The sequence below is a fragment of the Pseudorca crassidens genome, chromosome 8, assembly GCF_039906515.1.
Source record: "Pseudorca crassidens isolate mPseCra1 chromosome 8, mPseCra1.hap1, whole genome shotgun sequence".
Classification (NCBI taxonomy): Eukaryota; Metazoa; Chordata; class Mammalia; order Artiodactyla; family Delphinidae; genus Pseudorca; species Pseudorca crassidens.
In genome coordinates, this window is record NC_090303.1 from 17,551,023 (window position 1) to 17,569,229 (window position 18,207).

The 18,207-nt window shown below is 37.9% G+C and overlaps 1 protein-coding gene across 4 annotated transcripts; it reads right to left on the bottom strand.

Annotated features, from left to right (window-relative positions):
* Positions 1 to 270: 270 nt before the first annotated feature.
* Positions 271 to 17,547, bottom strand: CBLL1 (Cbl proto-oncogene like 1). 4 transcript variants are annotated; one of them, XM_067745924.1, is made up of 6 exons: positions 17,350 to 17,547; positions 11,366 to 11,533; positions 8,235 to 8,332; positions 7,743 to 7,826; positions 6,391 to 6,464; positions 271 to 3,793 (listed from the first exon to the last, which is right to left on the bottom strand). In XM_067745924.1, exons 1-6 carry the CDS (start codon positions 17,396 to 17,398, stop codon positions 2,758 to 2,760), a joined length of 1,509 nt encoding a protein of 502 aa, XP_067602025.1. In that variant the 5' UTR covers positions 17,399 to 17,547; the 3' UTR covers positions 271 to 2,757. The 4 variants fall into 4 exon arrangements, with proteins under 4 accessions (XP_067602025.1, XP_067602024.1, XP_067602027.1 ...); XM_067745923.1 differs by having other exon boundaries at positions 8,235 to 8,335; positions 17,350 to 17,540; XM_067745926.1 differs by lacking the exon at positions 17,350 to 17,547 and adding an exon at positions 16,302 to 16,703.
* Between the last annotated feature and the right edge of the window lie 660 nt (positions 17,548 to 18,207).

Here is an 18,207-nt window from a genome sequence, read left to right on the forward strand (position 1 = left end):
GTGGTAGTATTTATACGATAACTTGAGCAAGTGGTTTTTACAGGGCAAGATGGATATTAAGTAGTTTCTTAGTCTTTGCAACTGATATTTCCCCCAAATACTATAGAATACTCTGAACAATCATACCACTTCAGAAATGTTAACGTTCAACTTGCTGGTTTTAATCTCCAAAAAGGTGAATCTATTTTAACTGTAAAAGCTGTATGAACAAGAAAAATTCTGCAATCTCCCAAATGTGTCATCATTAGGTAAAAATTCATCTAGGCAAAATAGTATTTATGCTTTCATTTTATTGTTTTTAAGAATTAAACTGCCACCTCAGTAGTCTTAAGAGCAATATAATGAAATATACATACATTTAATTTAGACTTATGTCCATCATAGCTTCAAAGGCTTCCCTGAAATAAGGCTGGGATTCACATCTTTTTCCTTAAGGAAAGAAACACTAACAGTAATTTTGTTATCCTTCTACCCACCCACCCTCATTCAAACAATAACTGGATGAATTCAAGTCTGACACCATTTTAAAAAATTGTCTGTTACAACACATTTCATCTGATCTGCCTTCCTGCATAACACATATTTCTTAAACCTAACCAAAAAGAAATCATTTTTTAAAAGCCTACAAGAATTCTCTTAACATGTGGAATTTTATCATGATATTAATTTTTTTTGTCCAATACATAGGCTAAGTGGTTTCATGCCACATTCAATTCTAGTGAATTTCATTAAAACAGGTGAGCTCTTCATAAATAGTTGAGAAGCTTTAAAGTGAATTCGGCTATTTCCTATTACATGAAACCAAAAAATGGTACTGGATTTTCAACAAGAGTATTTTAACAGCTCCTAAATAGGGCCATGAAAAGGAATCAAGTTTGCACAGTCCAAGTACCTACAGTAATATGATAGATGCACTCACCACCATTTCATACTATTTCACTCCCATGCTTCTGATAACAATTTCTCTCTAGAAATATTGCATTAACAACTGGACTCTCAAATTGCTAGGTGTGAAAAATCACGTACTTTCACTTAAAAAAATTGTATTGGTTATTTTCAGCTGGTCACGGTTGAAAGGGCCATTTGTAATTATTTCTAACTTCAGCTCTAAGTTCATAGATAACTTTGCATCTGATTATCCAAGATGAGAAGTTGTTTTGCCTGTTCCTGACAGAATTAAATGGTAAATTAGCAATCAGTTCACCCTTTGTCAAAAAGAAATGTTCTAAATTTATACACTACTAACTATTTAATAAATGGCATCTGCATACTACACATTTCATGTTTATATGTTATGCACCATTTTGGGGGGAGGAAGTACTTCACAGGGGTTTATTCAAAGGATATATAGTAATATCCTAAGAGTGTTGATTTATACATATGAGTTCTGTATAAACTGTAAGTGGTCATCTCAGCTGGACTGTAAGAAGCCCCTATAATGCAAAAGCTGACTCCAAAGACACCTTATAAAGCACTGAAATTCACAATTTAGATTACTTTTCTTTTCTCCAATACAAAATCATCTGGTAGTCTTCACTGTTGACTCCAAGCTAAAACGTTCCACGTTTTAGATGCTTAACCAGTAAAAGAAACAGGAAATCATTAATAGTTTTTAAATGTCAAGTTAGAGGAAAAACCTTATCACACAGTAATGAAACCTGAGCAACACAAGTATGTGATTACAAGAATGTCCTTCATTAATACATTATTCAAATTTCTCCATGGCATTCAAATTATAGTTTAAAACCCAATAAACAAGAACCCACTTAAGCACGGGATCAAATTCTACCAAGAAATGAGGAATTACATAAAGCCTATTCAGCCCTAAATATTTAGTTTAAGACAATGAGTAGAGAGGAATACACTTCATCTAAAGCACACCATTTAAACAGTTCTATAAAATAACGTTACTTAAGATTAATCTGTGGTGCATCACATGATTCCAACCATTCAGTTAAAAAGCATTAATGGGTGCCAGCATCCCCAACAGCTTGGAGCCTACAGAGTTGATTACTTTGGCCGTAACTTTCCAAGTAACGAACACTGCCTTTCAGTATTACAAACATAAATATTTCTTAGTACTGGAATTCCAATGTATTTTGGTGTTCCTGAGGCTGCCTACAAATGAAAAGGCATCCAAGTCAAGTGCATTATACACCTAATATACCTCAAAATTTCAGTGCCTAACATGTGAAATCATTTTCTACCATTTAACAGTGTGCCTTGCAGTAAATTCTAGTAGATTTTTACTTTTAGGATTTTATTATAACTTTGGGAAATTAGTGGTAAAACATATGGTTTAAAAAACACTATGTGGCTGCACTTAAATTCACATAAAAATAGCATTTTTACAACCATATTGAAATTTAATCCTTTTACACAGGTTAACAAATGTATCACAAGAAAAACTAAACATTGGGTTTAACAAAAGCAATACTTTTGAAAGTGGAACGACGAAAAACTTCTTTCAAATTTTTTACAAATGGTCACCTCTGGGTCAATTTACCACACTAGGGGAAGAAAGTTTGTTAAAATATAGTTGTGCTCAACTGAGCCACTTATCTGCACTACAGTATAGTACTTGAAATCACTCCTAAGGTCAAGATTTAAAACCATTTTAAGAGACAAGACCCTAAGTGTTTTACAGCCACCTCAGTAAGAGGTGCTTTCCCTTCCCCAAACAGTCAAAGCTTAATTAAAAGATTGACTATACATAAGTTTGTTTCCTCATCATATCTTCAGTTCAAAATACTATTATCATTGGTAATACGGTCTATATCTTGTCTGATCTGGATGATGTGGTCCAGGAAGTGGGGTTTGAGAAGGCGGACCCTGCATTCGTGGAGGAGGAGGCGGCCCTCTCGGTGCAGGCCATATACCAGGACTCATTCCCCCTGGCTGTGTAAATGGAGGGCTCAGAGTTCCTTGATCTTCAGTGAACTGGGGTAAAGAGTTAGGATTATAATGGTGAGGAGGGGGTGCAGTTACAGGTGGACCACCATGTTGAGGGGGGGGAGGTCCTGGAGGAGGATGATTCATATAAGGTGGCATCTGGGCCATAATATGTCCAGGGGGAGGGGTGATTGGTGGTGGAGCAGAGGTCATTGGTGGAGGTGGAGCTTGGCTATACACCAGGTGAGGAGTACCTGCGGCCTGGGGAGGATGTGGCATTGGATGGCTTATTGGTGGTGGAGGAGGTGGGGGTGGTGCGTAATGTTGCTGTGGAGGCATAATATGATGAGGGTGCGAGACCACTGGTTGACCCTGATATTCAGGATGATGGTGAGCAGGTGCTGGGGCAGGAGGTGGTGGTTCTCTAGCACCTGAATTTGAGTCATCCTGAATAGGGACAGTTATTAAATTGCTGTGTTTTCTTGTTGAAATACGAAAGGTTTCCTGACTGACCGAGCGAGGTGGAGGTGGAGCCATGGACAATTCTGCTGGAGGAGCACGAATATCCTCATGTGGCTGATTATAGTGCTCGTGGGGCACATGCTGCAAAGGAGGTGGTGGCATCATGATGTGCTGCTTTGGCGGAATATGGCTCATATGGTGCTTGTCTGGCGGCATTATAAAACGATCAGGGATTTCAGCTGGTGGTGGGGCAATAGGAGGATGAACATTTTCAAGTGAAGCACGGGTAACAGGTTTTCCAGCTCTCATATGGCGGTGGTTGATATGAGCCTGTAAGTCTCTCTGGGACAAGTAGGTTCTCTTGCACCCTTGAACAATGCTACACATGAAGAGAGAACCTCGTGTACACTGCTCAATTCGCTGCACAGGATCACTACAGCTAAATTAGAAGGGGAAAAAAGTTTGATTTACTAAAAACAGACTATAAAAATAATGCACTTAATTTCAAAGATATGACTAGTTTTAAATTTTGTTATGGAAAATACTACAGAAGTTCACAATTAAAAGATATAGTTACTGCAAGTGAACCTTTAATCTTTTCCACTTTGTGGTCTGTTCCCTATTAAGCAACAGCATTTCTTTCAACATCAGAACGCTTAAGAAAAAAATTCAAAGTTTATCAAACAGCGTATGTTTTAAGAAAAGATCTCTTCTTCCCAAGACCTAGAATTTATCTGATTTTCTCAAACAATTCTATGCTTTGCATCCAGTTGCAAAGAAAAATCCAGGAAGGGCAAACCAAAGGATCTGTCGCAATCATGGAATTCAAACTTGTACCGTATTTATTGAGTATTATTTTCTGCGCAAATAATACTAAGTGGAAGACACCAAGTGGAAGAACTGTAAGAACTACAAAAATAAATAGGATCATCCTAATCATCAAGGTTCTTAACATTAAACAACATAAACAAATTAAATTCAAACCCTGAACACCAAGAGTCCCTTCAAGGGGTCTTTCTGAACTGTCAGACAAATTTACTACTACAAAGTATTACACACTCCTGCTTCTCTAAATTATAACCACTAAATTTAACTCAATATTTTCTTAATGAGTCAGGGTCAAATTGTAACTATTCTTCACTCACTATTTTTAATCCACTCTTGCCTTTAGAGTCTTCTTGAAATAACGGAAAGAGGACTGAACTAGGAATTGGAACTGGGATCTACTATTGGCTCTGAGATCTCGGTGAAGTCATTTAAACTTTGTTTCTTTATTTGTAAAATGGGTGTAAAATGGGGTTCAAAGATCTAACCTAACTCACAATGTTTTTGTATCTACTTCGCCCTACTTAAAAGAGTATCTGTAACATCAACAAAACAGTGAAAATGACAGGACTTAATGACTAGTTAAGCACTATACATGTATAAGCTGTTATCATTGAATATGTGTGTTAGGTCATATGACACTATATTACATGGCTCTATATTCTTGATTTTGAGTGGTGTCTGTTTTTCCTTCCTCACTGAAGGCTGGTACTCCTTCTTGATACTAGGAGGCATCCCTTTAGTGGCCATTTGGCACACTTCTTATTTTTTGCTTCTAACTTGCTGTAAGCTCTGAAATATCTCCACAGTAACGGGATGTGAGGCACTTCTTTTGGGTGATGCTTAATCATTAGTATATAGTATTTACATTAATTTGGATTGCCATTTCTTCACTTTCTAACCTGGGTCTGTTAATCCAAATAGGCTTATGCTCTAATATACCTAAGGGCCAACCAGTGAGATGCTTACTGGAGTTACACTGAACAGCCTGAAAACTAAATTCCCTTTTAAATATTAACATTAGAACACTTACATAAAAGAGAAAACCTTTTGATGTCCTCTACATGGTGTTGTACAACATCCAAAACCCCTTATCCCAATGAGGCAATCAAATTTACTATATAGTGGATGTACACCGTGTTGGAAAACCAGGCATTACAGAAAATAAGGCCAACAGTGAATATGCGCTTTTAATTTCATAACTCTTCTGAATTATAATTCTAGGAAGGAAATACTCTTTAAACTCACACTATAAATTTTATAATCTGTGACTTTAAAGGGCTATTAAAAATATGCCAAGAGAATTAGTTGGCACTGGTTCGTCAATGAATCATCCATCCTCTCTCAGTGATGCCAATCTTCCTACACCATAAAAGAAAATTATCCCTTACCATTGTCCATAGCTTTGCTATCAACTAATACTACAACCCTTGGGACAGGTTCTGACAGGTTATAAGGAATCTAGGAAGCCTACAGTTGTTCCAAAGAAGTTTCTCTCAAAGCTTTCCTCAAACCTTCTATCAGGGGTTCTAAATTGATATAAAAATTCATAGTTTATTCTGGATCCTTCAAGACCATCCCCAAATAGATCACTATCAACCAACACTCTAGATTGTCATAACTTGTCTGAGTCTATCTTAGAACATGATGGTGTTCAAGATACACTCAAGACATAATAATCAGATTTGAAGGTAATAAATAAGAGTTTATACTTACATAGTACTTGCTATATGCTACGTACTATATATGTATTAACTCACTTACTTCTAATAATAACCCAGGGAGGTAAGTACTGTTATTAGCTCTATTTTACAGATGAAGAAATCACCTATGTCACACAGCTAATAAATAAGAGAATAGAGATTTGAATACAGGAATTCTAATTCAAGAGTCTTTGCTCTCGATCACTACGTGATACTACCTCTCTAGCGTCCCATTAAAACAAGAAAATAACTACTTTGGGTTTATATAACGCTAACTTTTGATGGCAAATATACTCGTATTTTGGCCAATTTGAATTGATTGATAATAGCTAATTAGCCCTATCTTAAGGAGAAGGCTAAGGCCAACTCTAGGCTCAAAGAGAAACATGAGCCATGTCTACATATTTGATATCCGGCCACCGGTCTATAGCACACCCTGACCTTTAACCTAGATTATAAATCATTATATCACAAACTTTATTATTTAAAAATTTAATGATGATCTTACCCTGGACACATCTTATCTCCCTTTTTTTCGTGTAAAATAGCACAGTCATAGCAAAAAACATGCTTGCATGGAATCTGTGAACAGAGACATGTTACAGTTAAGCATACTAGAACAAATTAAAATACTTCCATAAAAAAAAAAAACACAGTAAGCACAGTGACCTAGATATAGAAGGCACTTGAGAACTGTTTGGTTAAAATGAACATTTATTAAGTACCAATTACATAAAAGCAACAGTTAACCTTTTTCAGTCACAAAGCTCTTTGTGAGAATGTGATGAAAACTTTGGCCCTTTCCTCAAAAAACATATACATGCATATTTGCTTACACATTCATGGTCCCTACAGGTTAAAAGCTCCTGAAGAATACTGCATAATGTTTTAACTAATCCTGTATCTCCTGAAAGTATTCCTAGGCAGGAAAAGAACAAATATCTTCTAATGTAATATAAGTAGCCTTCTTCCCTGGTAGTCTTAATACACTTACAAATATTTAAAAATAAATCAGAAGGACACAGTAAAATGATGTTATACCATTTTAAAACTGACAGGCCATTACCATTATTTAGCTGTGTTATATAGCAAAGCAACAGTGCATAATCCACACCCTCCACCATCACAGATGTATCACTGAATTCAAATTTTTTTCCAACAAAAATGTAAAACTATCTTTTTTTTGTGCTACGCAGGTCTCTCACTGTTGTGGCCTCTCCCGTTGTGGAGCACAGGCTCCGGATGCGCAGGCTCAGCGGCCATGGCTCACGGGCCCAGAAGCTCCGTGACAGGTGGGATCCTCCCGGACCGGGGCACGAACCCGTGTCCCCTGCATCAGCAGGCGGACTCTCAAACACTGCGCCACCAGGAAAGCCCTAAAACTATCTTTTTATACGTCAAAATTACTATTAAATTACAGTTAGGGCTGCATTTTTTTTTTAATGTTTAGAATTCAATTCTCAGAAATCATAAATAATCTTTATTAATTCAGTTTTATATTAAAAATTATAGCCTTCAGAAATGAATAACTGATTTTATTCTGTGAACAAGGGAAAAAATAAAAATTTTTCCCTAATAAACTAGAATTAATGTAAACTAACAGGTATCAAACAGTCCAAGGAAATTATTTAGTTTTCAGAATTAGTTTCCGTAATTAATATTTTACAAGCAATTAAAGAATTTGTCAAGATAATTCTATTAAATGAATATTATTCCCAAATTTCCCCTAGCTATTTTATACTTATTTAAAATGTTATAAATTTAATCACTAAACAGTAATAAATCTATCTACTTAAATTTCAAATTCCTACCTCTACACAAATATTTAATTTACAAAAACAGAATTTAACTTATACTTACCATTCGCCCATAGATTTTAATAGGCAATCCACATTTGTCACAGAAATGAACTGGTGTATCATCCTTTTCACCTAAGATGTTTATCTGTTGAAATGATATAATTAAATTTTCCTTAAGCATTTCTAAAACTTACGTCCATAATTTACACAATGAATTGGTTAGTATTTTATAAAAGTTATTAAAACAATTAGAAATGAAGGTTTCTTGGTATAATCCCCACATATGCCACATTAGTTGGGCCACCATCAGTCTTGGGGGTTTATTCCCTTAAACAGTGTTAATGGTTATTGATTTTACTTGACTTTACTAAAAATTACTTCAGATTATTTTTGGAAACAGTGAAATAGGGCATTAATAAACAAATGATTTGTGAGTACTGAAAGATAAAACTATAATAAAAGTTCATACCATTCTTTACGTAGTCTGAATTGTTCTAATACAGTATTTAAAATATTTTATTGTTCTAATAAAATTTTTTATTTTTAGTTATACCTGAAAGTCCCAAAAAAGGTGTCCAGGAAATCTTCGCTGATTTCCAAACAGTTCGCCCCCTTTACAGTCATACCGTTCTTCTTCATTATAATCAAATCCTTCTGAGAGAAGAAAGTGTTACCTATTAACTTTTCACATCTCAATTTCATTTTGGAAGTACATGTACATGGCCAAATAGACCTATTCACTGACACCTTTCAAAGCTCTTCTAAGAACAAGATAATCAAGTCTAGTTTAAAGCACCATCTAGAAATGATCTTGGAAATCATGTAGTCCAACTCTCATGACTGAGAATATTGCAGTACTGGAGATCATAATAACTCAACACAGAGAAGATCAGTGGCAGAGCTAGGAAAAGATCTCAGATCTCTTCATTCCCATTCAAGTGCTCTTATTAATTCACCAAACTATTTCTAGTATAAAACTACTAATTATCATCATGATTATTACACAAATAAAATATACTTATCACCATTTATTCTTATCTATCTATAAAAGTGGTATTATGCTGTAAGCAACTGATACTATTGCCAAAGGATTAGTGAAAACATGAAGAATTCTGCAGACTTTCTTCTTACGACTTAGTAAATTAGGTATCCTCTTCTTCAGCTTTAAACTGAGCCTGATTTTAGAAACATCCAACATATTCATACTTCATCCTTTCCACTGAAACCTCTCTCTGGTTAATCACGCAAACAGCAGAATTTATATCATATCTACTTACAAGTATTCTCCCCTACACTGCATATATCAATATCAATAAACTTAAAACAATATGAAGAACAAATGGGCTCAATTTCAATTTCTCTGACCTAATTAAAAAGTTGATGGCACTCTTCTCATCTCATACAAAAGAAAAGAAAACCAGCAAACAGTCTTATGGGGATTCTAGGTAGAATCCAATTACCTAAAGTAAAGCTGAGAAGACAAATCTATCCTTCCAAGGTGCCAGCCTTCTCACGACTCTTTTGGCCCTAGAACTGGTAAACAGAGTAGCCAAAGCACATAAGTCTTAACTTTACCCACATGGCTACATTACAGCATCTGCATACAGACACACGGACACAAACAGAGACAGACACACACGCATAGATGCAAGAATTTTTTGAACCTGATACAGACATACATACCAGTGTACTGCTATCTAATTACCTCCAACACAAATGTAGAGTTCTTATAAGTTACATCTGAGTGACCCTAGGTTCTTATATGGTCCATTTATACCTTATAAAAGCTGCTGTCATCTAAAACTGAAAATAAGGAAAGTTAACTTTTCTACTTATCAAAAACTCAAAAAATTATTGAGCAGAACAACAGCCAAGCAAGTTAGGAGCACATTATCATTTTTCAGAGTAGTTCAACTTGTACTCCCATCATTAAGCTACATATATATTTGTATAGATAACATACCAGCTGCTGCTGCTCTATCAATAACCTAGTGTACCCCCGCTTTGGCCTTTTTGGTTTTTAAATACTTTTTAAAAACTACACAGTAATATATAAATAAATTCTTGTGTAACAGTACAACAATGCAAAAAAGCTAAAATCCCCTGCTAAAATCCCCTTTCTATCCTTTTCCTCTCAGTTATCTCTTCATTCCCTTCCACTTCAAGCCCATACCCGCTTTTTGTTTTAATAACCAAATACATATCTATAAAAGTTCCAAAGCAGGGGTCAGCAAACTTTTTCTGCTTAAAGGCCAGTTAAGTAAATATTTTAGGCTCTGTAGGCCATACCTGAAATTATTCAACTATGCCAATATAGTGTGAAAAGCAGCAACAAGGGGCTTCCCTGGTGGCGCAGTGGTTAAGAGTCCGCCTGCCGATGCAGGGGACACGGGTTCGTGCCCCGGTCCAGGAAGATCCCACATGCCGTGGAGCCGCTGGGCCCGTGAGCCATGGCCGCTGAGCCTGCGCTCCGCAACGGGAGAGGCCACAACAGTGAGAGGTCCATGTACAGCCAAAAAAAAAAAAAAAAAAAGCAGCCACGGGCATGGATGTGTGTCCCAATAAAAGTTTATTTACAGAAAAACAGGACTGGATTTGGCCAATAGGCCATAGTTTGCTGACCCTGTACTAAAGGGTAAGATGGGAAAACTGTTTTATACTCATGAAATGGGGAAAGGCCTTTCTAACAATGACAAAAAACCCAGAAGTCACACTAGAAAAGACTGGATATCTGACTACATAGAACCGTCAAGCTTTTCTACAGTAAAAATTTTATATATAAAACTCAAAAGACAAATGGAGAATATATACAATATATGACAACTGTATTAAATTACAAAGAAAGAACTCATAAAAATCAAGAGAAAGACAACAGAAAAAAAAATGGGAAAAGGAAATGAACAGGTAGATCCTAGGCAAAAGAAATGACCAGTACTATGAAAAGATATACAACCCCACTCGTAATTAAAGAAATGTGTATCAGAACAAAAATTTGTAAAGGTTAATAGTACCAATATTGGTGTGGGAGTATAAAGTGATGTACTATTTTTAAAGGGCCATTTGGCAACATCTGTCAAATTCTGAAATGTACAAATTCTAAAATCCACCAAGCTCTAAGATGCCCAAATTCATGCAAAGTTTAAATTCTACAAAATATACATACTAAGGTACATATACAAGGATATTTACTACAAAATTGTTTTTAACAGCAAAAAATTAGAAAAATTGTTAAATAAATTATGGTATGTCCGTAAGTGAAATACCTAAACCTATTCTCTTAAATGAGATACAACTGTATGTACCGAGAAGGCAAAATCTCACATGCATCTTGCATGAAAAAAGGGCAGTTATAAAGTAACTATGAAAAAGTCATACCAGGGATTATTTGTGAAGAGAATAATTATGGGGGGAGAGGGACAATTTTACTTTTATGTTTTCTGCAATACTGTTTAGATTTTTTGTAAACAATAGGCAGTGTTACTTTCAACAAGAAAATAAACCAAAAATATTTATAAAGGGAGAGAAAAGTAAAATATGCCAAAATGAGAAGTCAAAGACTGAAGAAGGAAGAGAGTATAAAAATAAAAAAAAGAGGTGACTAAAGGTAAATAAAATCACATGGCTTATTTGGTGGAATCAGATCTAAAAGAAGGACTTTTGGACCTATTAGTTTAAACAAATTACCTTCATCACCAGCTGGAGCCTTTGCAGGCATCCTGTTTATAGTCCTTGGAGTTCGAGGTGAAGCTTTGGCTTTGTTCCCTTGTTTGGAGATGAGCTTTATAGGAATTCGTCTTCGAACATCAAGACCACCCAATGATCCAGAACTATTAGTGCCTTGTAACTCATTGTCTATGTTAGAAAAAAAGTTGCAATTTCTTTTAGTTTTTCTTTTTGAAGATTATTCTGCCACAGGTATTAAAGCAACATACCCAACATTATTATCAAGGGCTGAATATCTGGTTTCTGATTTTAAATACTATGCTATATAAGTTCAAGTACTAATTTTCTCTATTTTGGACAAACCCTTAAAGCAATGCTTTTTGAGATATGGAACCTTTAAAGAGTTGACAAAAGTTACAGAACCTCTCCCTAAAAAAATGGACAAAAAAATTTTGCATTTTTCCAGAGGGATTTACAGAAATGTAAAACCCTTCATGAGCCTAAGATAAGAACCTCTGTCTTAGAACTATAAGAGGTTTTTTAAAAAAAGAAAAAGAAAAGTAAAGGAAGAAGAACAAAAAGAAAGAAAACCATCACTATCTCCATCAAGTATGCAAAGTAGGCACTCAGTAAATTTAGTAATCTGCATCGATATCAGGACAATCAATAATACTGGAAACACAAAACTAACACTGACAATGGTAAAATTAAATAAATAATGCATTGAAAATGAAGTTAGTTTTAGGGATGTGATTATTCTCTTAAGTGTAAAGTTGTTTTTCTAAAAAGCATTCAGGAATATAGTAAAAATTATTGCACCCTTTAGTAGTAAAAACACGCACTAATGTACTTGTGCTATAACATTTCTAGATGTACACATGTGACTGTGTTATTCTTGGTCAGCACTGTAATGGAAAATTATAGTTGAGGAGGATGCAAGTTTTCTGTACTTGGCCTAAATAACTGAAACTTTCTACATCCCTGCCTGTTACTAGCTTATGATTTAAATTCACTCATATCCCATGAGTAATAGGAGCATTATTTCATAGAACTGACTCTACTTGAAGGTTAAAAGCCACCTTTTCTTCAAGTCCATGACAAGATATTACAATCCAGAAAATATTTACCTTTACCTACTAAAGACAGAAAGGGAAATGCCCTAAAATAGGAAACGCAAATAATTTTTTTAAATAGTAATGTTTTAAACATGTCAATTAGTGAACAAGGCTGTGTAATTCTCACTGCATTAGACAGTGCAATCAAGAGTGACAGCCAAACTGTCCACATTAAATTCAGTAAAGCCAAATTTGGAAGTAGTTATCCTAATTAGTACTAATGATCTCCAAGGGTACTAGAATTACAGACACATGTTGAACTCACATCGATTTGCACTCTTTCTGAAGGATAGAACAAAATTCAAAATCGGTCCTTAATTATTAATTTAAATATCTTTCAGTCTACTTTCTATTATTACTTTCATAATAGCTAACCCTCAAAAAAGACAATTCATGGAAAAGGGATTACATGGATAGTTAAAGTTAGGATAAATCCAACTTGATCAACTCTCAACACTTCACAAAATGTATTAACAATTTGAATAATGTATTTCATCTGCTTTCACTCTAGTTGCTTATTTATGTAAAAATACCTACAAGCGATGTAATAGCAAAAAGACAGATAAGACAGAACGAATTTTTTTTTTTTTGCTCAATAGGTATATTCCTGATTTTCCACTGAACTAAAAAAAGCAAGTGTTGTAAACAGTTCAGTGCTGTCCTTCAGATAGTAAAAGGACTCTTAACGGTTTCACCTTGATGAATGATCAAAATACCAACATTTCATTACTACAAGTCCTTTTCACACCACCCTGGACACCTGTGGTCACTACTGTGGCTTGTTTAGCCTATTATGGCTTTCCAGAGCCTGCTGCCCTCTAACACCTTGCAGCCTGCCTCAGCCTGCAAGTTCATAAGCAAAGTACAGCGGTTAATAGTGACATCACTCTGGGTTTGTCTTAGGGTTTTGGGGGTTTTATTAAGAATCAGAACATACAGCATAATTTCCTTCTGAATAAGACAACTACAAACATAAAGCCCTAACAACAAAAGTCTTTAGATATTACACAAAGTGAGAATTAAGGATAGAACTGGCCATATAAAGTGAAATCCACTTTAAAAAGGCATAACACTTTTATATTATATTATATAGGTTTTTAAAAGATTTGTGTAGAATTTTATCTTGAATTAAAGGAACCAAGAAATATTTTTACAAAATTTAGGTTATAGTTACAACTAAGTGCTAATTCTTAGAATAGCCAAAGAACGAATCAAGTGTTAAGTAGGAGTTTCCTGGAGTAATTTTTCCAGCAAAATTCTATTATAAAAACACCACAGGATAGCCTTTATTTTATGACTGACTTTTTCAGCAAGATTACAAAACCAGTCATTTTTGCATAACATTAGAGGGTTTCATCAATTTCCCCAAGGGCCTCTATTAATCCTTTGATATTAGAAACATCCTTTTGAGATGCCTATCCTGTCATAATGTCTTCAATTCACTGGCTAACTGGCATTTCCTCACTTGCCAATGATTTTATTTGTGATTCAAATAATTACCGAATTCACATTTATGAATTTCATGAAAATCAGAATCTTTTGTAATCACAATCAATGTACAGCATTTTATACCATTTCCTGATATGAAACACTAAGGACACTGCCGTATAATGAAATTAACTAAAAGAACAAAACAGAAGCTGGTGTTAAGCAGGGATATCTGAGCAGGAACTAATTTTTTAAGTGGTCGGTTCATTAGTGAATATTTTCATGTTCAGATGACTTTTACTTACTTAGGCAAACTTTTAACTTAGAGAACTAGGATAATAAATATGGAGATACACACCCACCCACATTACAATTTCCTAACATAACATTCTCTAAACTGTGGAAGCTGCTTGACTCCCAAAATTCCAGTAAGATGCTCAAATGAAAAACATTTGCTGACGTGGCATGTTTGCTACCCTAACACCAAGATCCCAGATTTTCAATTCTATAAAATTTCCAAACACTAGAGTTCCTTAGAGCCTGGCTCTAGGCCCTCTTCTCTTCTGCCTTAAGTCATTTGTGGTACTAAGTCCCAATCAAACTTCCCTCTGATCTCCACTTGACATCTCCCCTTGTATGTCTCAACACACATCTCTTACTGAGCAGTCCAAAATCTTGTTCCCAAATTCCCATTTCTCACCTCTGCTCCTTAAAAAAAAGTGTTTTTCTCCCAAGTCTTCCAGTAATGGACACCACTCAAACTAGAACCCTTTCCTTTCTCTCACATGCTTCCAAACCAATCCACCAGTGCCTGTTTGAGTTCTATCACCAAAAGATTCACTGAATCTGCCCACTCCCTTTTTCACTAAACCAGCCACCTTCACTAAGCCAAGCTTCCCTTCTGATCTATTGCAATCACCTCCTAAGTTTTCTTCTATTATTCTTGCCTTCTCTTACACCATTCTCCATAAAACCTATTATGTTTTTAAAAAGAGATTATGTTCCTCCTCTACTTCTGTTCAATGGCTTCATATTGCACTTAAAATAACATTCAAATCTTTACCATGGACTTCAAAGTCTTGCACGACCTGACTCCTGCCTTCCTTTCCATCTTCCGGTTCTTTCCCTCTAGTTAACTAGGTGCAGCTGACTGGTCTTCTCTAAACTTTCCTCCTTCAGAGTCTTTGTAGTTGCTCTAAATGCTTTCCTCGTGATTTATTCCACGCTGGATTCCTCTCATCCATCAGATCTCAGCTTACAAATGTTACTTTTCCAGAAAGACCTTCCCTGACCACCCTCTCTGAAGCTTACTCCTAATAGTCTTTACCAGAGCACCCGTTTACCCTCTTCAAAGCACTCATCATAATCTGTAAACATTTAAGTATTTTTAAAAACTTGTTTATTGTCTTTTCCAATAGAACGTAACCTCCAAGTGGAGAGGGACTCAGTCCGTCTTCTTTACCATTCCATTTCCAAGCCTAGAAGAGTGTGTATATATATCTATATGTGTGTATACATACACACATAACGTATTTATATATATATGTGTATACATATATATATGCAATTAAGTAGACAGTTGATGACTGAGGAATCCTAAACAATACTTAATACTGGAAAAAGCCTTTTTCCCCCTACTTGTAATATGGCTGATAGAACTGAACGGAGCAGTATCTAACTCCAAATACACTCATTCAATATCCAAAAACCACAAGAAAGCAAAAGCCAAAAAACACATAACAAAGAGTGAAGCCATTCTTACTTGGAGAAAGAAATGAGACTATCTTGATTTTAAGCTCAAGATTGATGATTAAGGACCACAGCCGAAGCGCGGGGCATGCTTTGGGCTTAAGCAGAAAAGCTGCTCCCAGTATGATTCCGAAAACCATATCTGACTCCCTTCTCCCACCTCTAGTCCATGAAAGACCGGAGAGACAAAAACGACAGGAGATGACCACCGCAGCACCCGCCCAAAGCTGACTGAGACAGCAGGAAGTCTCCAACCCACTCTCGCGCATCGACTCCCAGCGTAATGAGGCTTCCCCGACTCCGAGACTGGAATCTACCCGCCAGTCCCCATAACGTAGGGCAGAGGACCCAAAATGAGGAAAAAAAGAGCCGGCGCTCTCTCCTCCCCGCGAAGCCCGCGCCGCCCGCCGTCCCTGCTCGGAGACCGGCAGAAGCAGAGAAGGAACGGCTGTTGCCGGCACCGAGGCTGTAGGTACCACACCGGAGGGTAGGCCAGGAAGTAGCAGGCCCTGGTCGGACACGCGGAGGGGTCTGTGAGATCTCTTTCTCGCCGCCACAACCCAATGGTGTAGGGCGAGCGTAAACCCTCTAAGCTCGCTGGGCGACCAGTCCCAGGCCGGCCAGGGGGCATGGAACCAGGACCCCCACTGCCTCCGCCTCCTTACCAGTGTGATCCATGATTCGGCTCGCAGGGCACAGTGGGAGCGGAAGTCAACCGCGCCGGAGTCGCAGGGAGCGCGTGCGCGATACCTTCCGGAGCCTGGGAGGCGGAAGTGTAACCAGCTTTCCCGGGTTGTGGCCTCCCAAGGCTTCCTTGTCTCGCGTACGCTAGCCGACTCCGGTGAGGGAGTCAGGCATAATTCGAGCAGAGAAAGAAAGAACGAGTACGCGGAGAGTTTCAATGTGGAGGCTGCTAAGGCTTCCTCTAAATGTGCTTCCAAAGGAAGTAGCCTTTAACTGTGGAGAGGAGACCGACGGGAACCGGGGGAGGGGGAAAGCCGGTAGTATCCATAGGACTAAGCTCGCAGCAGGTAAGGCGGCTGCCGGCCCCGAGGAGCATTGCCTTCTGGGACTTGTAGTGCGCCGGGACCCTGGAGCCTGCAAGGCACACTGCGCAGGCTCGGCCGTTGGGTTGGCCCCACCTCGGCGGGCGGAGTAACGGTTTGGAATCCCCCAGAGTCCGGGAGCTACGGTCGCCGTCCCCCCGATCCAGGAAAAGTGTAAACACGCGCGCTCTAGAAGGCGTCCTCCAGCGGGAGGTTGCCCGGGGGATGGTTGAGCTGTATGAAGCTCCCAGCTAGAGAGAAAGGCTCTGTGTATATGGTCTCCTTTTTGCTTTGTCGTGACAAGCTGCATAGACACAGGCAGAGCTGACGGCTATCTGCCCCCGTTCCCATCTCTAAAGTTGCTAACAGTTGAAGCCCATTTCTGACGCTTGATTAGCGCTCATTTTCTAGGGCAAGCTCTTGTGGCGCTAGAAACCCTCCCCCACCAAACACGCGCACACACACACAACACCCCTCCTAAGGACTGGACGCGGGGCCAGGTGGAGGACGGATGCAGCGTGGCCGCATCTTGTTAGGAGACAGCGGGGACTCCAGTGCAGAGCGGAGCTGAGCTTGGGGGAGAGCACGTTAGGGCTGGCCGCGAGGGAGCGGTGGAAAGAGGAAAGGCCTAAAATGAGGAAGAGACAGTTACCGCCACGGGCAGTACCTAGTTCCAGTTCTTGGTCCCACGGGTCGGTGGTTGCTGCCGCTTGCATCGTCCTCAGCCGAAACAAAAGGCAAGTGCCCAAGAGTGATTCCTGAGGACCTTCAGGGCGGTCTCTACCTCGCGACCCTGGCGCATCTGTGTCCACTCCCTTTTCCAGCCCTTCACACTTGATGCTCCCGAATGAGTAGAAAGGAGCACAATTAGTGGAAAACACAAGCTGGGGAGTCAAGGGATTTGGGTTCTATTCTTGTCGTCCCTCGGTGACGACATCATTACCTTGTGTTATGCACGCTTTCAGTGCCAGAGTTCCTGGATCAATCAGAGATTATTGTATTGACCTCTTAGAGAAGTGGTTTCATGGTGCTGAATTTCGAATAAAGTATGTGTAGCGATGTGCTCTATCTGTATAGTTAAACAGTAAGAGCTTTGAATAATAATATGATGAGTAATACTATAAGTGTTCTGTGTTATCTGCTGAATGTTTTACTGGGATCTTTTTAAAGACTTTCCCACTATATCTGCAGCTTTATAAACAGGTTTTTAGGTGCGTTCACAACTAAGGAGAATTGTGAATCAACGTTATTCCTGCTTTTGTTAAAATGTAAGTTTCTGTATTACTAAGTGGTTTTCAAGATGCTTTCAGTTGCTGGGCATTTTTTGTTTTCTTTTGCAGGTTGGGGGAAGCTTAACCTTTCTCCCATTCCTCCCTATTTCTCTAAATACAGCGCTGATAGGATCAAGCATTTTTCACCAATTTGGGGTATAAAAGAAGGTAGTTTTCACCTAGGAAGTGCTCTTTTTATTTTTTCCTATCCTCATATTTAGCCTATCAGCCATACTTCAGATGATGCAAATCCA